This window comes from Myiozetetes cayanensis, unplaced genomic scaffold (genome assembly GCF_022539395.1).
Source record: "Myiozetetes cayanensis isolate MyiCay16 unplaced genomic scaffold, myiCay2020 scf12, whole genome shotgun sequence".
NCBI lineage: Eukaryota > Metazoa > Chordata > Aves > Passeriformes > Tyrannidae > Myiozetetes > Myiozetetes cayanensis.
This window is the reverse complement of record NW_026086826.1, coordinates 218,898-239,207: the sequence shown is the minus strand read 5'-3', so window position 1 is coordinate 239,207 and position 20,310 is coordinate 218,898. Positions and strand designations below refer to the sequence as shown.

The 20,310-nt window shown below is 37.4% G+C and overlaps 1 protein-coding gene across 4 annotated transcripts in view; it reads left to right on the top strand.

Moving 5' to 3' along the window:
* PRKACB (protein kinase cAMP-activated catalytic subunit beta) overlaps positions 1–20,310 on the top strand; it is a 71,444-nt gene that overhangs the window by 23,146 nt on the left and 27,988 nt on the right. Inside the window, exon 1 of one of the 4 annotated variants that reach the window (XM_050307417.1) lies at positions 16,044–16,245. The exons of 2 other annotated variants lie outside the window; for them this stretch is intronic. In XM_050307417.1, the coding sequence (XP_050163374.1) occupies positions 16,059–16,245 (187 nt within the window). In that variant the 5' untranslated portion in view covers positions 16,044–16,058. Of the gene's footprint in view, positions 1–16,043; positions 16,246–19,510; positions 19,845–20,310 lie in introns of those variants that run through there. One more of the 4 variants, XM_050307420.1, reaches the window with a different exon arrangement.

The window sequence follows — 20,310 nt, the reverse complement described above, 5'->3', positions numbered from 1 at the left end:
TCGGAGGCCACCAGATATAAAGTGTGTCAGTTTATTTTGCGAGACTGGTGCTTTCTTGCTGCTAAGAAAGTTTGCAATTCTTACAAAAATTTATAAGCTTTAAAAAAATACTGGTGCAACTTTTCCAATTCTGTCAGATCTTAATTTTCCATAGTAAAGAGTCAGCTTAAAAAGTGAATTTTTATGGCTGTATAACTCTGATAATAATTGAAGGATTCCTTGCTTGGGCAAATTAAAATCAGTCTCATGGAGGGGAGGGGGGAAGGATTTTATTGAGGAATTGAACTTTTATTCCGATGTGGTCTTGCGATTCCTCTTGAGCTTCTTTCAGATGCAATTAGTATACACACACGTGCACACACTCTTTATGTTTTTTATTGCACCTTTTTTCCAAGCTGTCTTTCTATCTAGGTCTGTTTTATCTCTCCATTATTGTTTTGTTGTAATTGGAATCTGTACAATAGTGTACGCACACACATCTCTTCAAATTATTTTCTATTGAAGGTCTATGTGAAAGTTACTTGATTTGTTACCAAAAGTTTACCAATGCAGTGAGTTGAGAATAAAATAAAACCTGAATTTCCTTCCTGCTTATTTTCTTATTGTTCTAATAACTTTATTTCTTCTTCTTTATGAAATAAGCACCCACATACCATTTGATCATCATGGGAATAAAAAAGCAGCAGTACCTGCAGGTGAAAATAGTATGTTTTAAGTAACCTGTCACAGAGCAAGGCTAGTGTCTTCTCAAGGGTGGTACTGAGTAGCCTTCAGCAGCAGTGTGTCCAGTGTGTCCTGGTGCTGCTGGAGGCCACTTTGTCCTGCTCCCAGAGTTGTGTAGATCTTCCCATCCTACACAAAGGAGCTCAACAGATGCATTTCCTTCACTGCCCAATCTCAAATGAATGCCAGGGTAGTTCAGTACTGTTCTGCAGGAGGTACCAGTCCGTGGAATAATGAATACGTAACTGCACCTGTTGTAAAAAAAAAAAAAAAAGAAAAAAGTGTAAAAGATCATGCAGGAGTTACTAAAAAGATGCTAATCCTGGCTTTTTTTTCTGCCCTTGAATACCAAAATATGAAATATAAATTATGTCTTTAAAACATAGTTTTCTATTTAAGTTATGTAGACTTGTTTATACAGTTTGATTGTAAATGTCTTTCTCTGAAAAGGCAGTAACTTTCACTAGTCAGTCTTTATTCAGAAACATTTGTAATTAGTATGACAGTAGGTCAATAGGCGGTTTAGTTCACTTTATCCAGTGTCAGTTGAATTTCTGGTTATTATTTTTAGAATGTACAATAAAGCTAAGAGGTAATATAGTAGCTTTTTCAGTGGCAAAGCTTGTAGCTTGTATGTTTTTATGTTCAAGTTAGAGGAATTTTATTAAAAATTTTGAGAAGACATCAGCTTGGATTGATATTACATCAAGTTGAACAAAGATTTTTGGGATCATGAGAAAGGGAATAAGTACTGGTGCTAAGCCTTTGTTCTCTGGGACTCAGAGAGTTCTTTTTCTAAACTCAAAAGTACACCTAAAAACCCCGTTAAAAGCCCACCTGTCTGTGTTTTGTGGGCAATATGTCAGGCTACAGTATCACAGTATGGGAATTGCTTGTAGATACTATTTGACTCTTATCCGAGGTCAAAGCACAGTATTTGTTGACCTTCCTAGTATGCTTGATGCACTGAAAATCTGGGCTGTTAAACTTGGGAGTCATATGATTGTCTAAATCCTTTCTTTGCATTCGCAGTGTTCCAGAAAAACAAGGCAGAGGCAATTCAATCAGGCTTAGCAGGACTGGAGCTTTTAACCGTTTCTGAATTTCTGTTAGGGCAAATGTCGCTTCTGGGAAAACCATTAGCTTTTAAAATTAGTTGGCACTATTAAGCACCTTTCATCTGAAAACTGGCAACTAACTGCAGATATTTATTAAACAATTAACTCTTTAGAAGACCTAGGCATACAGCAATACAGTGAAGTGACTTCTTATAATTACCATAGGCTTATAGTAACACTCCTAGTAACTTAAAGTAATGTGTATATTCATTTTTTGCCAGTCATGCGTTTTAATTGGCAAGTCTGTTACAGAGAGAAAACTATACCTTATTTTATGGCAATTAGTATATCAATTTACTTCACATTCTAAAAGTGCTTATTAATTTTAGCTCAAAATAGATCAAATGTACTACATGTGACTGCTGTATCATAATACTACTTATCTATTTTTAAATCTAAATGGACTCTGGGAAAGTACTTTGCAAACTTTTGGCTTCTATTGCAGAGGAGGTTTCCTATGTGTTCCTGGGTAAAGTGCCTCGTAATGGAGTCCTGTAGTATCCATTGGTCTTTCTGGCCGTGTTTTAAGCTTTTATGTGTGTTAGCAATAAAAACCTGAAATAAAACTCAGGTGAATTGTCTAAATCCTTTTTCAAAATGAGCAAACTGGGGAAACTCCATCTGCTTCATTTCAGTCCCGAAAACGTCCAGCTATTGCAAAAGAAAATGGGATGTATGCTGAAAGTCATGAGTTCAGAATCATATTAATGGTATTTTGTTTTGTAAATGTTTTTTCTGTGAACTTAAATTCAACACCAAAGAAATAATTATTGTTTTCTTGTGTGTTAAGTTTACAAGCTTTTCAAAACTTATTGACTCTTATTAAAATGTATCAACTATTGGATAGCAGACAGTTTTCACCTTTCTTACTCTGCAATCATGGAATCATGGCTCAAATGTTATGGATAAGTTAATATTTATTTTATAATGGTCAGTTTGGATCTCTTTATCCCCACTGCATGTGGTCTAAGTTAAATGTTAGAACTTTTCTATCAGGATTTCACCTCACCAAATTATCATACTTGTGAAAATGGATAAAGTAAGAGTCGCCAAGGCAGTGAAGAATTTTTGTGTTTTCTAGGTTGAATGCTGCTGTAAAATACAACAAATAAATCTAAGGAGAGCAGATGAAATGCTGCTAAACTGGTTGGTTCCGTGGTTCCATCGGAGCATTCAGTGGTGGTGGATGCTGATCGTAGCTTGGGTTTTGAGCAGAAATATGTGTAGTTGTCACTTGTAGTAATTCAGAGGAGAGTTAAAGACAAAAATAATGGCAATCAGCACCATGGAGATGTCATAAAAGAATATTAATTGTCTGAACTGCATCATAATTTGGGATCCAGGGGAGTACCCTTAGGTAGCAAACACTGACAAATGCAGTGCACAATAGACTGGGATGTTTTGTTGCTCAGCCTATGATCCGAGTAGTGCTGTGTGGGTTTTCTGAAGTCCCTTCATGCTTCAGTCTTGGCTCTGGCTGAAGAGAGAGCACGCCAAGGTCAGATTTTTTAAATTTATTTCATGCGAAGACATCAACATATTAGTGATACTGCAGCCACCAAGTTCTACAACTTGAACTTCATCGGTGTCTGTAGCAGTATCAGGTACAAATAAAGGAGGACAGCAAAACAGATTTAGCTGACATTAGTGTTGGAGTTCATTTCCTCAGCATGCCTGAAGTCTATCTGTAGTTTGGTATTCGTATTTGAGTCAGCTACTGCCAAGTCAGAAGTTGCTAAAATATTGAAGAACGTTAAAGAAGTGGGTGTTTTGTCTTTCATTTATGCCCAGTCGGCAGTCAGTAACTAAATTAAGTTTTCATTCAGATTGAAAACTGAAATGAAGAAAAGTTGAGATAATGAGATTGTGTCAAATCAGTTTTTGGCCTTTGACCTTCTAAAATTAATGTCTAAAACAGAATTAAGTGTGGAATTTTATATAGACATGGAGTATTGTCCTTTAAATGGCTGAAGAATTGGGGCAGTGAGGGGTTAGGCTATTTTCTTCTCCATCAACAGGATGGAGAATAGGCCAGACCTCTTTCTATCTGGAAAAACTTTGCCTGCACTATGCTCTTGGTGGCTTGCATTGTACAACATATATATATATTTTAATAATGAGAGAATAAAACTGTTTTAATTGTTTGAGATAATACTGATTGAAGGTGCCTTTTCTTGCTCTCTAATTTAGCCTCAAACTTGGGGTTTGCCTGCTCAGATGCAGAGCCCTCATCCTGTCCTTCCTCAGCTCTTTGGAGCAGTTGTACCTCTGCCTTGTGTCAGCTCCCTAGTGCAGTCTTGCATCAGGACTCAATTCCTTGCCTATTAGCCCTTCCTCTGCTTTTTTCTCCCTTTCCTCCCCCCAGTTCTGTTGCGAAATTCTAATTTTTGATTGAGTGTTGGCGACGTTCTGGTGTATTCTAACATCATGTTCCCCATGTTTGTGTCATAGCTGTTCCTGAAGTGGACAATTAATGGCAGAGAACAGTGTTTTAATGTTGTGTTTTAGTGGCTCACTAATTACTTGTAAGCAAAGAAGCAAGCCTAGTTTCCTTTAGCATTCATATTTCAGCCTGTTGTATCAATGATTAATCTCAAAGTTACTGGTGTGAATAGTACTATCATACCTTTAAAAGATCTGTTTCACTCAACATGTTTTCTTAGGAGGCTCTAATTTGGGGTTTATTCAATATAGGACATAAATCAGACCTTATCACATGTGTCCTTTTTTTCTTTATACTACTCATTCTCTTAATTGTGATATGTCAGCCAATTTAAATTGTTTACTGTCAGAAGTCTGATGTTAATCCGTCTTCTTGACTGATACTAAAAAAATATAACAACAATGTTTGAACTCGAGGATGCCAATTTAAGCGTATGAAACACCAAAATAAGTCTTATTTTTAATTTAAACAAAAGCCGGTCAATTTTATTTGAAGTTGGTTCCATGTATATGACTTAGTTTTCTATTAAATTTTAGGCTACCAATTATTTTTAAACAACATAAATTAATGAGAACAGATGGAATGTATCATTAGAAATTTTGGCATATTGATCAGTCAGGCTGAACTGAAAAATACCTAAAAATATAATATATGGGACAAAATTATATCAAAGAGTCATTTACAAAAGCAGGGGTGCAGAAGGGATGCTTTGAAGAAAGGCAGAGGGAACATCTGAGCTCGGCCCCCCCTGCACACTGTCCAGGGCGTGAGGAAGTGGCGTGGTGTCTCCATAACTGTATCTCTGCATGGGAATTCACTCCCATAAGGAATTGAAACAAATCATTTCAGTAAAAACTGACCAAATGAGTGGAAGGAGGAGAGAGAGTCCGCTTTTCAAAACCACTGCATAACATATATTTATGTAATGATGTGCATATATGATGTTTGGAATTAAAAATGAGAAGAGTTAAAAGTTCATGCTGTTTGTTGCCCTGCTATTTTCAAATCTATTGTAGGTGACTTGCCAGCATTTTATTGTCAGGGTTGTTAGTTATGGTTTTGTTTGGAGTTCTACTGAAAGTATTCTTTTCTTACCTGTGTTCCTTGAGCTGGTTGCTTTAAGCAGAACAGAATTTGTACCCAGGATATCAGCCTTTCTTTTCTTTTTCTTAGAGTAAGTATATACATACCCACTTTCCTTAGAAAGTTGTGCTTCAACATGAATAGCTATGAGGCTGCAAGTTTTCCAGCAATGCATAAAGCTTTGATCTTCTAGCTGGAGTTGTTGTAATTAAGGAGTAAGAGAAACTGATTTGAGTTTAGATTTATAAAGCTTTTCTGTGTAGGCTGTGTAGAGTGTTAGGAAGGAGCTCAATAAGCTACGTCCAAGTGCATGCATATGAAGGAAGCATAAGAGGTGTAAACTGGTTTGGGATCCTATATTTGCTTTTGGACAATTTGCCAAGTCTTTGTTGTTAATTCTGTGAAATAATAGATTGAGGAACTATGTACAGTTTTGAATGCTACAGCCTTGGTGGAGGGTGGTGATGAGCATTAATGAGGTGCTTTTGATAAAGACTGTTCTTGAATCTGAAGTAGTGCTGTAGCTGTTCAATTATGAGAATATGCTGCTCTGTTCCTAGAGTTCATGGTTATTCCTGGAGTCCTAGGGTTATCCTACACAAAGCAGGGAGATAAGATAGCTTTGGAGCCTGATCCCTCCATCTGGTATATTTTTACTGGGTTTAGAACACTGTTCTCCATGGGGGCTGGTGCTGCCCACAGACCACTCCAGCTGCTGGTGGAAGTAACACAGAGTTACTGAAGCTACATCATTACTGGAGTATGGATTACTGTTGTATTTAATCTGCTCTTAATTACCTCGTGGGCAGAGGTCTTAATGAACATATAGCTGAAGATAATAAGTGTACAGGGATGTAGTTAATCCAGTAATTGTGACAAGTCTTCAAAAAGGACAGAAGGTGAACAGGTTATAAAATCTTCTAGTGCTGCTTTTGTTTTTGCTAAGGAAAGAGCAGCAAAATTTGAGTTAATTAATTTCCTTCATAGTCGCCTTCTGCTGTTTCCTCCTTTCTCTTCCTACCTATCTTTCTATATATGCATTTTAGCCCTAGGATGTCTTTGGCACCTTGATAGGTTCCAAACTGGATCATTAGGGACTAAAAAGTAATATTTTGAGTTGTTTTCCAGAATGTATCTATTCATTCTGGCCTCTGAAAAGTTCTGTAAGAAACTGTATTCAGTGTACCTAAATAGTATTTTACTTTGCTGAATATAGTAGGGGTTGCATAGATTTAAGGTGTGCCTGAAAAGGCAATTCAAGTGTAGATTTCAGACTGAGTAGAACTTAGAATCACGTTCAACATGAAGTCCCAAAAACCATTCATCTTCAGACCTTGGCCATGTTTGACATCCTGAATGCCCAGCACACCTCCAGGAACTGGATAGAGTTGCATTAGACAAATATTAGCTTTGTTAGCCTTGCACAGCTTCTCAGAGAAATTAGGTATCAGCAGTGTTTTCAAAAACTACAATAATAATTAATTTGCCTTATTTGGCTGACAAATCAGTTGATATTTTCTTCTGAAAGTATCAGCTTCAGAGGCAGAGGAGCAGAAATGTCAGAGTGGGTCACCTAGTGATACATAAGCAGTCATTTCCACTTCAGATAAGTATTCATTTAGGCTTTCATTTCTGTGTAATTTAGGTATGGGCTTTTTTGTATCGTATAAGAAACTTGAGGACAGGCATCAGTTATTGCAATTATTTTGATATTTTGCTTAAATGGGATGCCATGTTTTTCCTCCCACCCACCCCTCCAAGAGTGGAGGAAGGTGGATCTTATAGTGGAAATAAGTTTAGAAAAGATTGCCCAATGTTTTGCAGCTGGTACCTCATTTTGGCAGTTTTCTTGGGTAGAGTTTACCGTGAGGGGAATTGGAAGAAAACCAGAACCTTCCCACATGCCATGTGACTCCCAGAAATAACAGCTCTGTATTGAGCTTGTTAGGAAGAATTATGAGCATCTGAGACTAGCTCAAAGTGAAACGTGTTTGTTCTTCCAGTAGGAAGAAACAAAACCTCTGCCTGGTTACAAACTTCTAAGCATTTTTCTCAAAATGGTTCAAGTAAACTAAGATAAGAAACTCAAGAGATGTCTTCCAGCTCTGCTGAATTAGAGGGGTTTTTACTTCCCAGAAATTAGAAAGACCTGCAAGGTGCTATCATGAGATAGACTTCAAAACTTTGCCTTTATTTTGGAGTAATCATGATTAGGATGGCCTGTGCTATGATGGGACTGCTACAAGGATAACAGTCCCAGCTATCAGCAGGAACTCCCCAAATGGTAAAGACTGTATAGGCAAGTGATGTGTTCTCCTGGTGTGCAGTCTGCACTGGAGGTGTGCACTGTGTGCACAGTGCTGTGGAAAGCTCTCATGGTATCCTTGTTCAGGAGGGTGTGGGGTTGATTGTCAGTGCTTTGAGGTGAGTGCTGTGAGAAGCTGCTTTTAGTGGCAGTTCACAGTATGAAACAGTGATTTTCAGAATGCGTGGTTAATTATTCTTTGCTCCTATTTCTCTGCAGAGAAAATTTAAGGTAAATACAATTACAACTAATGGACATTCTTGTATCTAATTAAAAAATAACTTGAATTGTCAAACTTCTTGGAATAAAGATGTTATGTATTATCAAGCACTGATTTTTGCACTAAAAATGAGCAAAAATTTTATGTTCAGCACAACTTGTAACTTATTCTCTGTAAGCTGGTGAAGGAGTCACTAGTTTCTTTTGAACTTACTAAAAAAAAATCTTTGATCATTTTACTTTGAAAGTGAAAATACAATTGAAAGGTTGAGACTGCTTGAGGATACACTATTAAGGCATTATATCTTTGCGGACATTGCTATGGGAATTGTCTGACTTTGTTCAGAGAATTACAAGGAGTGGGGTATTTTATGCATAAAAAAGAAGACAGGAAATACTGTTCATTTCCTCTTGTAGAATTTCTCTCCTGGAAAGTGCTTTCTACTTTCCTTTGTTTTTAAACAAATATAAAGATAAATTAAATATATTTGTGGTCATGTGTTTCTCTCATTCTTAGTAAGTGTAAGAGTGTAAGGTAGATTTTCCGGCCATTCTATCTGTCCAAACTTTGGTTGTTTTGGCCTTTATTATAAATAAAGGGAAAGGCCTAAGGATACCGTGGACTGAGAAATAAATGCCTGTTGCTTACTGATAGCTGGAAAACACATTTCATAAATAGCAAAAGGGAAATGTTTCTTTTTTTCTTGGTAATTTTTTTTCTGTGATATCCAAATATAAATACAAGTTGAGAATATACTCAGACTGGTAGTAAATAAATTCACCTTAAGTGAAACAAACTGGATATTATTTATTAATTAAAACCCATCGCAGACAGTGGGAGAAAAGTAAGATCTGTGCACTTTGCTGCTGCCTCACTAAGAAAAACAGCCAGTAATTAGGATGTTGGTGTGTGAATTATTTCCCCTCTAAAAAATCTGATATATTTAGTTGTGTTTATACAACATATTACACATGAATGACTGAGTACTATGAAAATTTAGTGTTCAGTATTACAGTTTCTGTACCTCACACTTTGTTTGGTCTTAAACCAGCAGATGGCATTTGTTATTTCATTTAGGTGCAGACTAATATAAATTTTGTAAACACGGTGTAATTAACTTCAGTGTCTAGAGAAATCCTGTTGTCTGAGCTGTACTTCTGATGCCTCTGCTCTCATGCACGTTCCTGTAATTGAGATTGTGCTCACTTAGCCCAGTGTGCATTAGGAGCATATAGCAAACCTCGAAACACCCTCTTACACATTCTACAGCCTCTTTCTTGTCTTGTGGCCAGCAGCATCCTCTCTTCTTACCAGGGATTTCATGCCAGTTTCCCACCCTAGCTGCTGTGGGGGACAGTGCTTTAGTCATTGCACTGTTTTGTGGACTATGTGAAGCTGAGCAGGGTGGTAGCAGTGGGGGAGCAGGATGCTCTCTAGGGTAGCCTGTAGTCTGTGGGTGAGGCACTGGAATATGGGGCCTGTATAGTGGTGTGATCATCTCTACAGCACATGGTCAAGTGTTTTGTGCTTTTCTACATAAAGACCATACTTTATGAAAGCCACTGCTGTATTCTGGTTTGCACTCTGTACTCTTCCAATTGAGTAACTTTGGGTTTGCTTGCTTTCTTATTTGGATATTTTTTTAATTGAACCTAAGTGTCATATAATCAAGGAACACTCCAACTTTGGAGGAAAACAAAGGTATGAATTTAAAATATTTAGCTCAAGGTGGAGTCAGTTGGTTTTGTTCATTTTTTCCTCTAGGAAATGCGCTTGTCATTTAAAATGCAGATAGGCTTCCTGAAAGAGGTAGTTACTCTTATTATTAGTTACTCTAATATTTATTTACTCTAGTTACTCTAATATTTAGCATTCTAGTCTTTTACTGTACAGTACAGATCTGATAGTAGAGTGTAGCTGCTAATATAGTGAATAATTTTTGCCTACAAGATTTTAGTTTAGGTGAACGTTTTACTGCTGTCCCTTCTCTTCCTCCCATTATCTCATATCAAAAATTATCTCTAAATGTGACTCCAAATCTCTCAGAGTTAGTAATAATTGTTACGTGAGGCACTCTGACTCAGGAGACATAATGCTTAGTGTGTCCTGAACGGGGGTTTTCAAACCCAGTGGGTCTCATATGGGGCAGTTCCTGACAGTGCTAAGTGGCTAAACCAAGGAAGAATAGACCAAACCTGCAGATTCCAGAAGAATAGAGCTCCTCTACCCCAGGCTTCCCGTGGCCAAGATCCTCTCCACAGCAGCTGCTCATCTGCAGAAACCTTTACGGTTTCTGTGCAGGCCAGGTCTTCAACATCATTGGTCTGCTGGGAGAGCAGCCAGAATTCAAGCAGGTGACTTCTCCTTGAACCCAGTCAGATAGTGAGCAAAATGTCTGTGTGGTTCTCCTAACTCAGGAGCTTTGTTGTACTCATTTTGGATCAATAACCTATTAACGCTCATTACTAATCAACATTAGTAATTAGTTTGATGTAAATTAAGTGGACCTAAACCTTTCTCTGCGGTTAGGTTTCTCAGAGAGACAGAGCTACTGAGGTCATATGCTAAATTGCTTCAAAGTTTAATCTTGGATTTTAGTTTAAATAAGTCCATTGCTCTTACATGTTTTTTTTGGACCTCACTGGTCCAAAAGCAAAAATATGTTCCTCACTCTTGGCAGATGACTATTTTATATAACAAAGACAATTTATTTTCTCTTTTGCTGAAAAGTCACAAGTTTTGTTCAAAACTTCTGATTGTGTGTCAAACTGCGTTGAGCAGTGCTAGAAAGTAACTATGGAGGGTTATTTGAGTAGCTTGTGATTTGGAAAAGGCAGGGACCAAGCAGATTTCACATGTACTTTCAGATTTCTTGTACTTACGTGAAAGCAGTGTTTCAGAGATGGTTCTTGGCTAACCTCTGCTTTATTATGGAGCAACTGTGTAATATTCTCATCCTGAAAACTTCGATCTTGTGGTCTGAACTGCCATTTTGGCAATCATCAGTGAGCACAGCACCTTGATGGAAGCTGTGAGAAAAGCACAGAGGAAAGTGACGTGTTAAGAGAGAAATCCAGTTCTCTTTGGCAAGTTGGACAGTTTTGTGGAAGATTTGGCTTTTATCATGAGACTTCTGTCCCTTTTTGCCTGCACTAAATATGGAACTATGACCACAAGGTATTTGATTTAAAAAAGACCAGGTAATATGTTGGTAGAAATGAGGAACCTTGGTCTGCTGCCATGGTTTCTGCACATGGAAAATGGCATCATCCTAGGTGATGAATTTGTCAAATTTTGACAGGAAAACTGATGGAAAGAGTGAGAGCTCTTGGCTTGCATATGAAAAATCAGTTGCCAAATTTGACATGTGTCCGTCCGTCCCCCCTCCCCCCCCGGTTCTTACTTATTTTTTTATTCATTTTGTATCATCATGATTAATAAGTAAATGATGCTGTTGGACCATGCGAGCTTAAATGTATACTTCCTGCTGAGATCTGGAGGTATTAGATGTGTGCTGCAGTTAAACTGGTGTACAGCAGATGCCAGTAGAGGCCTATTGAGTCAAAATAGAAATATGACCAGCGTTTCCATAGCAACAACTTCCTCCTGGCAGTCCTATTTATAGCAGTGCTGCAGTCCCAGCCTCGGTGCAGCTCTCGGAGGGACTCTCTAGGAAGGGTTAACCTTGTTAGGGAGAAATGTAGGCGTAAAGGTACACCAGGACTGTTCGGGTTTGCTTTCTTGTGTTTTATTCAACAATGAAGTTACTGGTGGTGTTTGTTTCCTTTACATTCGTTTTGAAAAATCTCTGCTTCAAAATGGAGAGCCGTCAGATTTGTGAGCTGTGAGCAAATGCTGCTCCTCCTTCCGTGTGTTTAAGGAGAAGTGCAACCTAGTGGCATAGTGCTGGATGTGTAGTGAAAATCAGAACACATCTGCTTTTTCAAGAGCCTTTTTCTGCCTCTGTTTCTACCCATAATTCCTTCTGAAATATGCATGCCTGGCAGGATTCAAAATGGATTTTGTTCAATTATATAATTTCTGGTGAAAATGTTTTGGGGGGGGTTAAGTTACAAAATGGCTATCTGTATACTTTGTTTTACATCTTTTTCTCTCAAGGTTTATATAACAACTAGAAAAATACCACACATATTGCCTCAGACTTATAGCAAAGACAGTCTAGGTTTTTAGTATATGTCACATAACAACTGTGAGTGTCATTAAGTGCTTATAAACGTTTGTATTTTCTCATTCAAAATTAGACAGTTAAATTGTTTTCTTTTTATGAAATGTGTTGGCTGCATCTTTCTACTTAAAAATACGTTCTTTATTGATCAGTAAGATACCTGAAAAATGCAGCAAGATTCCTAAGCTCTTAAAAATGGAGGATCCCTCACTAACACTTTGTATCAAGTAATTACTCAGTCCTTTTGTAATAAATAATAAATACTTAAGTTGTATTTTCATCTTTCATTCTTGAAATAACTGATGCATAAAGGAAAATATGTTTCATCCAACCATCAATTTTTAAAGCAAATAAATAAACTTTCTCTAACCTCTAGAAAAAAGTAGTTCTTCATTATTCATTTATAAGGTTTCTTTAAGTTATTTTTTTTCCACAGATTACAAACAAATATGCAGAAAATGTCACAGGATGTCTTTTTTAATGCAGATAAAGACCTCCTGTGAAATTTAGAAATATTTAAATTTAATATTATGTTTAATATTTAAAATAAGATAGAATATCTTTATTAGAGAAATAAACCATGAAACCAGGAAAATACTAAGTTTCAAGATTTGGAATTAAAACCTGAGTTTTAGTTAGCTCTAGGTGATCTGAAATTTGTTAGCATCATAAATCCATTTTTCATGCTTCTGTCAAGGGATACAGTTAATTGTCTTAAACTCCTCTTCTTGACTGCAAGACACTCAAAGTATTGAAGGTATTGACCTTTGTTAAACACTAGAGAATGTTGTTATTTGCGCAGTCCTGCTTTACTTGAATATAGAAAAGTGCACACGTTGTCATTTCAAGATATTTGAAATGTTTTCCAAGTCAAGTTGCGACATACGGTAACTGCTGTTACTCAACCATCTGGGGCCTCTGAGGAAAGGAGGGTGCTCGCTTTCTTAATCCTTCATTTCTAAGGCTTGACTGGTAGGGCAGAATTGCTTCGCAGAAGTTGAGAAATGAAGTTTTAGCAGAGGTTATGAAAAATAAATTATCTCCGTAGCTCCGTTATTCCTGGTTCTTTTTCAGCAAGGAGCTGGAAGGTCTGTGGCTAGGTTATAGTGCTGTTTGTTACCTGTTACAGGGTAACACCCTGGGAGGTGTGCACAAGGTTATGGGTTGACCACCAGGAGAAGTACAAATGGCTTTGTTACCTTTATCAGCTCAGAGCACCATGATGTTAGCCCTTGTCTGTGGCTATCACCATCATGTTGCATTTTATTAAACTGTGGGAGAGCGGCTTAAAAGTTCTGACTGAAATAGTATTTATCAAAATACCAGACCTTGCGCATGCAGCGTTCGGATTCACAGTTGAATCTCTTACCCACTGCTCTGGGTTTTTAATGTGTTTTAAAATATTGTGAAGACTCCGTGGCTAGAATTTAGCAAAAAAAAAAAAAAAATCTGCTGAAAGGAAATTCTTAACATCTCAGTGTTAACTTTGGCTGCAAGAGTTGGAACTTTGCTATCTCTTGTAGAACAGAGATTTTAGATTCTATTTTGGACTCTGTTCTTCATACCAAATATGAAGTACTTACTGTGGATAAATTAATTGGAACACCAGAGTGTCAATAAGATGAAAGATTACATAAAAGGAAATAGGAAGTTCCACCTTTAAAAATCATGGACTTCATTTGAAGGTGCTGAAAGCCATGTGGGATGTGGGTTTCCCATAAAATCAGTGTGTTAGTATTTTGTACTGTCATTGGGCAATTTCCTAGATTAGGAAAGTGTATCACTACCTGTAAGAATATGACCAGCAGTTTCTTTTCTCTGAATTTTGCTGGGCACATTTGCTCTGGGGCAGTTTCCACATCCGTCCATGGATTCTAGATGGCTGACAGACTCTAACTTCTGTAATGTGAAGCAATGTGAATTTTATAAATTACTCTCTTAGATCAGGGAAACAAAACGTTTTAGCTGAAGAAGTGTGCAAAAGATGACAGTAGTGTAAAGGGACAAGATGAGCACACCATCACTCAAGTGACTTTGTTTACTGGAGAAAACAGACAAAGATAGAAAGAATATTAGTCTCTTGGAAGGATTTCCTGAACTCCTAAAGATTTGCAGTGAGCTACAGGGAGAGCATGGCTGTATAATACCAGGGAAATAAGTATCTTCACGTTGTCTAAGCGCTTTTTATATTGCTGTATGGAAGGTGCATAGCATTACTCTGTTATAAAGTGGTAATATAAAGCATATAATGTATCCCCTCTGCCTGTTTGTGACCCCTGGTAAGGCAAACACATGCTTGTGGTCGTCACTAGCTCTTGTTTATGGCAGCAGAGCCTTGAACCAATGGGATGTTACGGATGTCATAATTGATCTTGGAACAGAGCAGGTGAACAGCTGGAAGGCAGAAGGTGGCACATATAATGAACTGGCATCCAGGGAGGGCTGCAGCTCCAGACCCTGACAGGAAAGCAGCCTGGTCACCTCCAAGATACCTGGTGCTCACCTGGCTTTACAAATGGCTATGTAAGATGTAAGCATTTAGTTGGTTCCAAATTTTGAATAGGAGAATTTACATTTCCAGAGTATCTGGAGCCTGAAAGCAAAGAGTCTAGAAAAGTAACCCGTGGTGTGGCCAAGGCCGACCACAAGTGTCACAGTGCCTGTTAGGAAGGACGTTGCCAAATCTGTGCAGTCTGTCTGTCGGCATTTTGATTGTTTTATCATTGTCACGGGCAGTTTGTCATCATGAGTTTTTTTCTGAGGCACAGGCCTGTTATGAAATGGTTATATAATGTCCAAGGGTGGGTATCTGCTGACATTTGAAAACTATGCAGTGAGAAGTATGGTGGTGAAAAATGAGAGGTATGTCTTTAACACGTGTTGACTGTAAGGCAGGAGACAGATTGTGGAAAAGTTATTTCAATCTTTCTTAAGAATAGCCTAAGTTTTTAAGAAACCACATCATAGATGTGCAGGATATGTACTGGAAAACCTATCTAATGTATTTGTTTTCATTTTCACAAAAATTAATGTTTAGCATTACCCATTGTAGGCATGCAAAAACACATAATTTGCAAACTAATGCGATGTTAAATACTACTTTCAATTTATTTTCCTTATGTTTTGTGCCATTAAAAAATATGCTTTCTAGACTTACTCCACAGTTGAAAGTACTCAAAAACACTTAAAATACTGAAAGTATGAAAATACTGACGTATTGAAAATTTTCTTGTGAAAGATTGAAATGTTATTCTCCAAAAAGTTAAATGCTTTTGGTTCATTCTTAGAGTAGGTAGAACCCAGTTTGAAAAAGTATCATGTAGTTTTGTTTATGTGTACGATAGAATTTAACTTCTTCAGACTGATTTTCCTCAAAGGAGGAAAATAATACCTTCCTCCCCTCCCCCATATTAAAATAAGCTTATTTGGTAGTGGTTGCAAGTAACTTCCTTGCTTAGAAAGCTGATTAGCTGAAAGCATGAGATTACTAATGATTAAATTCCAACCGGTTATGTTTGCTACGATGATGTAGTACTCTGTCTCAATAACAAGGGAGGAACTGCAGAATAAGTCACTTTTGGTTTTTTTTCACACGTGGTTGAGGTAAATTAAAAAAATACATACCTACCTTCTGATCTTTACTTCTGAACAAGTTGTTTATATTTCTAACATAAAATTTGTATTTAAATATAAAACGTAATGCATTCAAAAGCTGTGAGAACATATGCTAGAGAAATTAGTGCTGTTTTGTTTGGTTGTTAAAAAACAACCCACTTTTCAATTGACACGAGAAGAGACTTTTCGCAGTATAAACCAGTACATCACAGGGCTTCTCTTAGCAGGAAGTGGAAGAGAGCAGTGGTTAGCAAACGCTGCCGGCAGGAAGCTTGACACATGCACAGCTCCTGGTGGTGCTGGCTTGTCCAGCTCGCCGTAGATGTTTTCTCTTTTGCTTTGGTACAAGTCCCTGGGGTGTGTAGATGGCAGCGCACAGGGAGGTACCTTGTAACCAGTGCACGGCAACAGCCACGGCGTTGCAGAGACTGGAAGGTTTTGCTAACCGCCTCTTCCATAGGCACTCCAAGAATGGTGCCCAGGAGCAGAAAGGGCCTCAGGAAAGTGAGAGCCAACGGTGCTCTGAATTCACTGCCCGGTGGGATGAATCGAGTAAGTAGTGGGGGGTTGGTTGTTTTGAGAGATGTTTGCAGTTCAGTTTGCCTCCTAAGTGAAGAGCTTGTATGTTTGCAATCGGGTCTGAACACTGCCGTGGGATACGTTCCGGGGGCAGTTTTACAATTGTCACCTACAGGTATTGGTGTGAAGAACAGCACATTGCATCGGGCAGGGGGTGATGGGGCTGGTTCATGGACTGGGGGCTGGCAGGAGAATTTATCCCTTATTCCTTCTTCTCTTTCAAACCATAGTTGACTTGTTTTGGCAAGCCCCCACCCCAGTTCTTACTTCTGAAGTACTTCCTTTATTTTCAAATTAAATCAGCAAGTTTAGCAGAAATGGAAAACCCTAACTAAAGGCTGTAATGTTTAAACTTTCAAATGGGTAGATACTGCTGCACAGTTTAAACTTCTAATTGTAGGGGCTTTCATCATTCATAGTTCTATTTTAAGGGATATATACATTAGAAATGCTATATAGTGTAAACAGTATATCATTCTGTTTGATTTTAACTATTACGTATTAACTTAGTGTGGGAATGCTGGTTATCATTAGCGTTAATTTCTTAATTAGCAAAGAGTTTACAGTATTTGTATGGTTAAAAAACTTTCATGGTTGCATATTGGGTAATAAGAAAGATTCCAAAAAAATCCCAATCTAAACAAATTGACATTTGATTTTCTTATTTTTTAATAATTTTTAAATTTTAAAGCCATGCAGTGTTCTGCAAAGCAATTCTTGTGTCTGGTTAAATGCTCATTTAAAAATGCTACAATATGGTAATTTATGATAATTTTGTTCCAAATTTCAGATTCATTGATGGGTTTGAGATAGCACAATTACTTCAGCTGAAGATAGGCTGTGTTGGAAATGCTTAGCATTACAGTGTTACCATGAAGAAAACCAGTGTTTATACATCTTGCTTGCAACTTAAAATATTGTATGAGTAGGGAGTGAATCTGTTCTCAGAGGATAAGCAGTAAACATGGAAACAAAAAGGTGTTAATGCATTGACCTAAAATAGATTGAATCTAGGTCTCCCAAATGAGATAGAGAAGAATTGACTCGTTTTGTTGGGAATATAAATGATGAAAGTGCATAAATTCTGAGCTTCCACTCAAAATACTTTCAGCTTGGTAAAAATAGGCACATACTTGTGTTTATGTAGAAGCTCTTTTTTATGTAAATAACTGTTTGAAAAAATAACACTGAAGCATTTCTGTTTATGTAACATGAAGAAAAAAATGGTATTGACCTACTGACACTTACAAATTGTGACCTGTTTGTGTACAAGTCTGTACTTTTTTCCCCTCTGTTTGAGGCAGGCTTCCTCATGTGACATGTTTAATGAGGAAATGGACCGCCGTGTCTCTTGATAAATGTGGTGAAAATGGCTGTTCTCTGAATGCTATTTTAAGTCATAATTAAGCAGAGTGGTTGCATGCAGTTTTCTGAGCTGAAGTTGCTGAGCTGGTAGCTGAATAGTGGGTGTTTATGCAGCTTTGGGTTTGGGGTGAAGTTCTGAATCTTTATCCTGAAACTTTACTTTCAATTTCTAAATTATTTAAAAAAAAATAATAATTTAAATTACTGTAGGTGCCCATGAACTAAGTCCATGGAGGGATGACAAACTGCTGGAGGGATAGAGAAAATAAGGAGTACAGGGGAGGGAGTACTTCTCTCTACTCCTGACTCCTAATTAGGTCTTCAGAAAAATACATCTTCCGTGATAATTCTTTGTGAAACATAAAAGAGAAACAAGGTGTTTGGGGGTTTTTCGTTTGATTGTTTGGAGGTTGTTTTATTTGTTTGTGGGTTTTTTAATACCCAAGAGTTCAATGTCATAGAATTGCTTAGCATCACTGAATTCAGGTTGTAGATTAATTTCACAGAAAGTTTAATGAATAAGCAGTGTTTTAGAAACATACTGGTGTTTATCTTATAAGGATATTTAAATATTCTCATCTATTTTGCCCATATCACTGCAACTTAGCAATGTTAATGTAAGGCTTTAGGTTAATGTACATGGCAGACAGCATGAATTATTCTCGAAGTTCAAGGCAAAAGCACTCTTAATTCCTGAAAAAAGTTTTGACAATAACTTCTCAACATTTTTGTTATTTTAGGCTTCAGGTAGAATCCATTTGAAAAGGAAGTTAATATACTTATACCATCTGCTGTAATGAAATGCAGTAACAGGTCTGTTTCTGTGTATATTCTTTTACAAGCAATTTCTGCTGAAGCTCTGGGTTTGCTGGAGGGGAAGGAGCTGCTGCTTGCTGGGTGGACTTTGTGTTGTCAGTCGCCTAGTGTTGTGGGTTTAAATAAATTGCCTTGTGGTCTATGACCTTAAGGGTTTTTCAGTGGTTGATTTTGAAATTTGCCATCATTACTTTTTTATTTTGATATATCAAGTGCAGTTTCTCCAGTGTGCCTTGGATTCTTGGTCGATGCGTGAAATGAATGTGTTTTGTAAAATCCTCCAAGTCCAGCAGGGCAGAGGTGACTCAGGGCACCATGGGCCTTGGAGTCTGTTTCCAAAAGCTGCCTGAGCACACGTGTGATTGCACAGCCTGGGCTGGTAACCAGGTCAGCTGTGCTGCACAGCCCTAGGGTGACAGGGACATGATGGCAGCAATCAGAGCGATGCATTTCATTCTTCGTGTAGATGTCTTGACTGTGACCACTTGCAACTATATGGAACCTGCATTTTGATTTTTGTTTTGTTTTCTTAGTTGCTTGTTGTTCTTTGAAAGATTGAAGTGGGAGAGCAAAGGAAAATGAGGCTGCTTGGTTTTGAACATAGAGCCAGTAAGATGAGCATGAATCTTTTATTCTTGAAATGATACAAGTATTTTCCAAGTCTGCATAAGAGAACACATTAACAACTTGGATAACTGAAATGGTCAGGAGAGTCAACACTAGTCCATCTGTCATCTTCATAGTCTCTAAATTGAAAATGGATGGATAATGAACATTATTTGGTCTCCGGTTCAAAATAATAGCAGTATATTTCCAAATACTGTGGAATGATGTGTAGAGGTTTAACTGAATAATTACTATATATATGAGTGTGTGTGAAGAGAGAAAAATGCATGTAAAATATGAAATAATGTACAGAGCACACTGTATGAATTGCTTAAAGCTTTAGAATAACTACTAGTTGGGTACAAGTCAACAGATAATTCTGGTCTAAGGTTGCCATGGAAACAACCAGTGCTTGATATAATTGAGAACATCTTAAACCCTCCTGGTGTTTGCATGCTTTTTTCCCCTGCCATTTTGAGTTGCTTTAGACATGAATAGGTAGCATTGGTCAGAACAGTAGTAGTGAATGAGCAAATCCAAATCCCGTGTCCTGAATATTGATTTTGATAGTCTACTGGTATCTTGTGCTTTGTAGTTTTTTGCATCACAAGGAGCTCATAAGGAAGAGCAGCTCTCTGGATTCTCTGTGCTCTCTCTTTCTAGTTAGTGTGTAAGTGTGTTTGGAGATTGAAGCACTGATTTTGTAGAGATTAGCGTACTTCATCAACTGTTGGATTAATATTAGGAGCAATATGTTTCAGACAACTAGCTTTTCAGCATGAATGGTAAGTCTTTTTTATACCCTTTGACAGTGTTTTTTTGTTCTGTCTTCACAATCAGGAAAAATCTACCAGGTTTCCCTTTCTTGTCTGCATAGCTGCATCGACTGCTGATTTCTTTGTTTTTGTAATCGACTCACTGGGGGTTTCTATTTAAAATTGGTGGTCCTCAAGATTTGCAATTTTTTATTCAATTGTTTGCTTTGCATAACTGGCATTTAGTGCTTTATTTTAAAGCTTTCTTTTAGAAATAACTGTTACAAATCATTAAGGCACAGAATCTGATTTGAAAAATTTTATAATTGAATATATACATGTCGGTTCACTTAATTTTCTGTGCCACTCATAATAAATTATTTTATTTTAATTAATACAAATCAGAAGGGCCTTCTGAAATAATTGTAGTCGATACCTAAAAATTCTAAACAGGTATTTGTTGTTTTTCATCTGAATCAGCTTATTCTTCTATGAT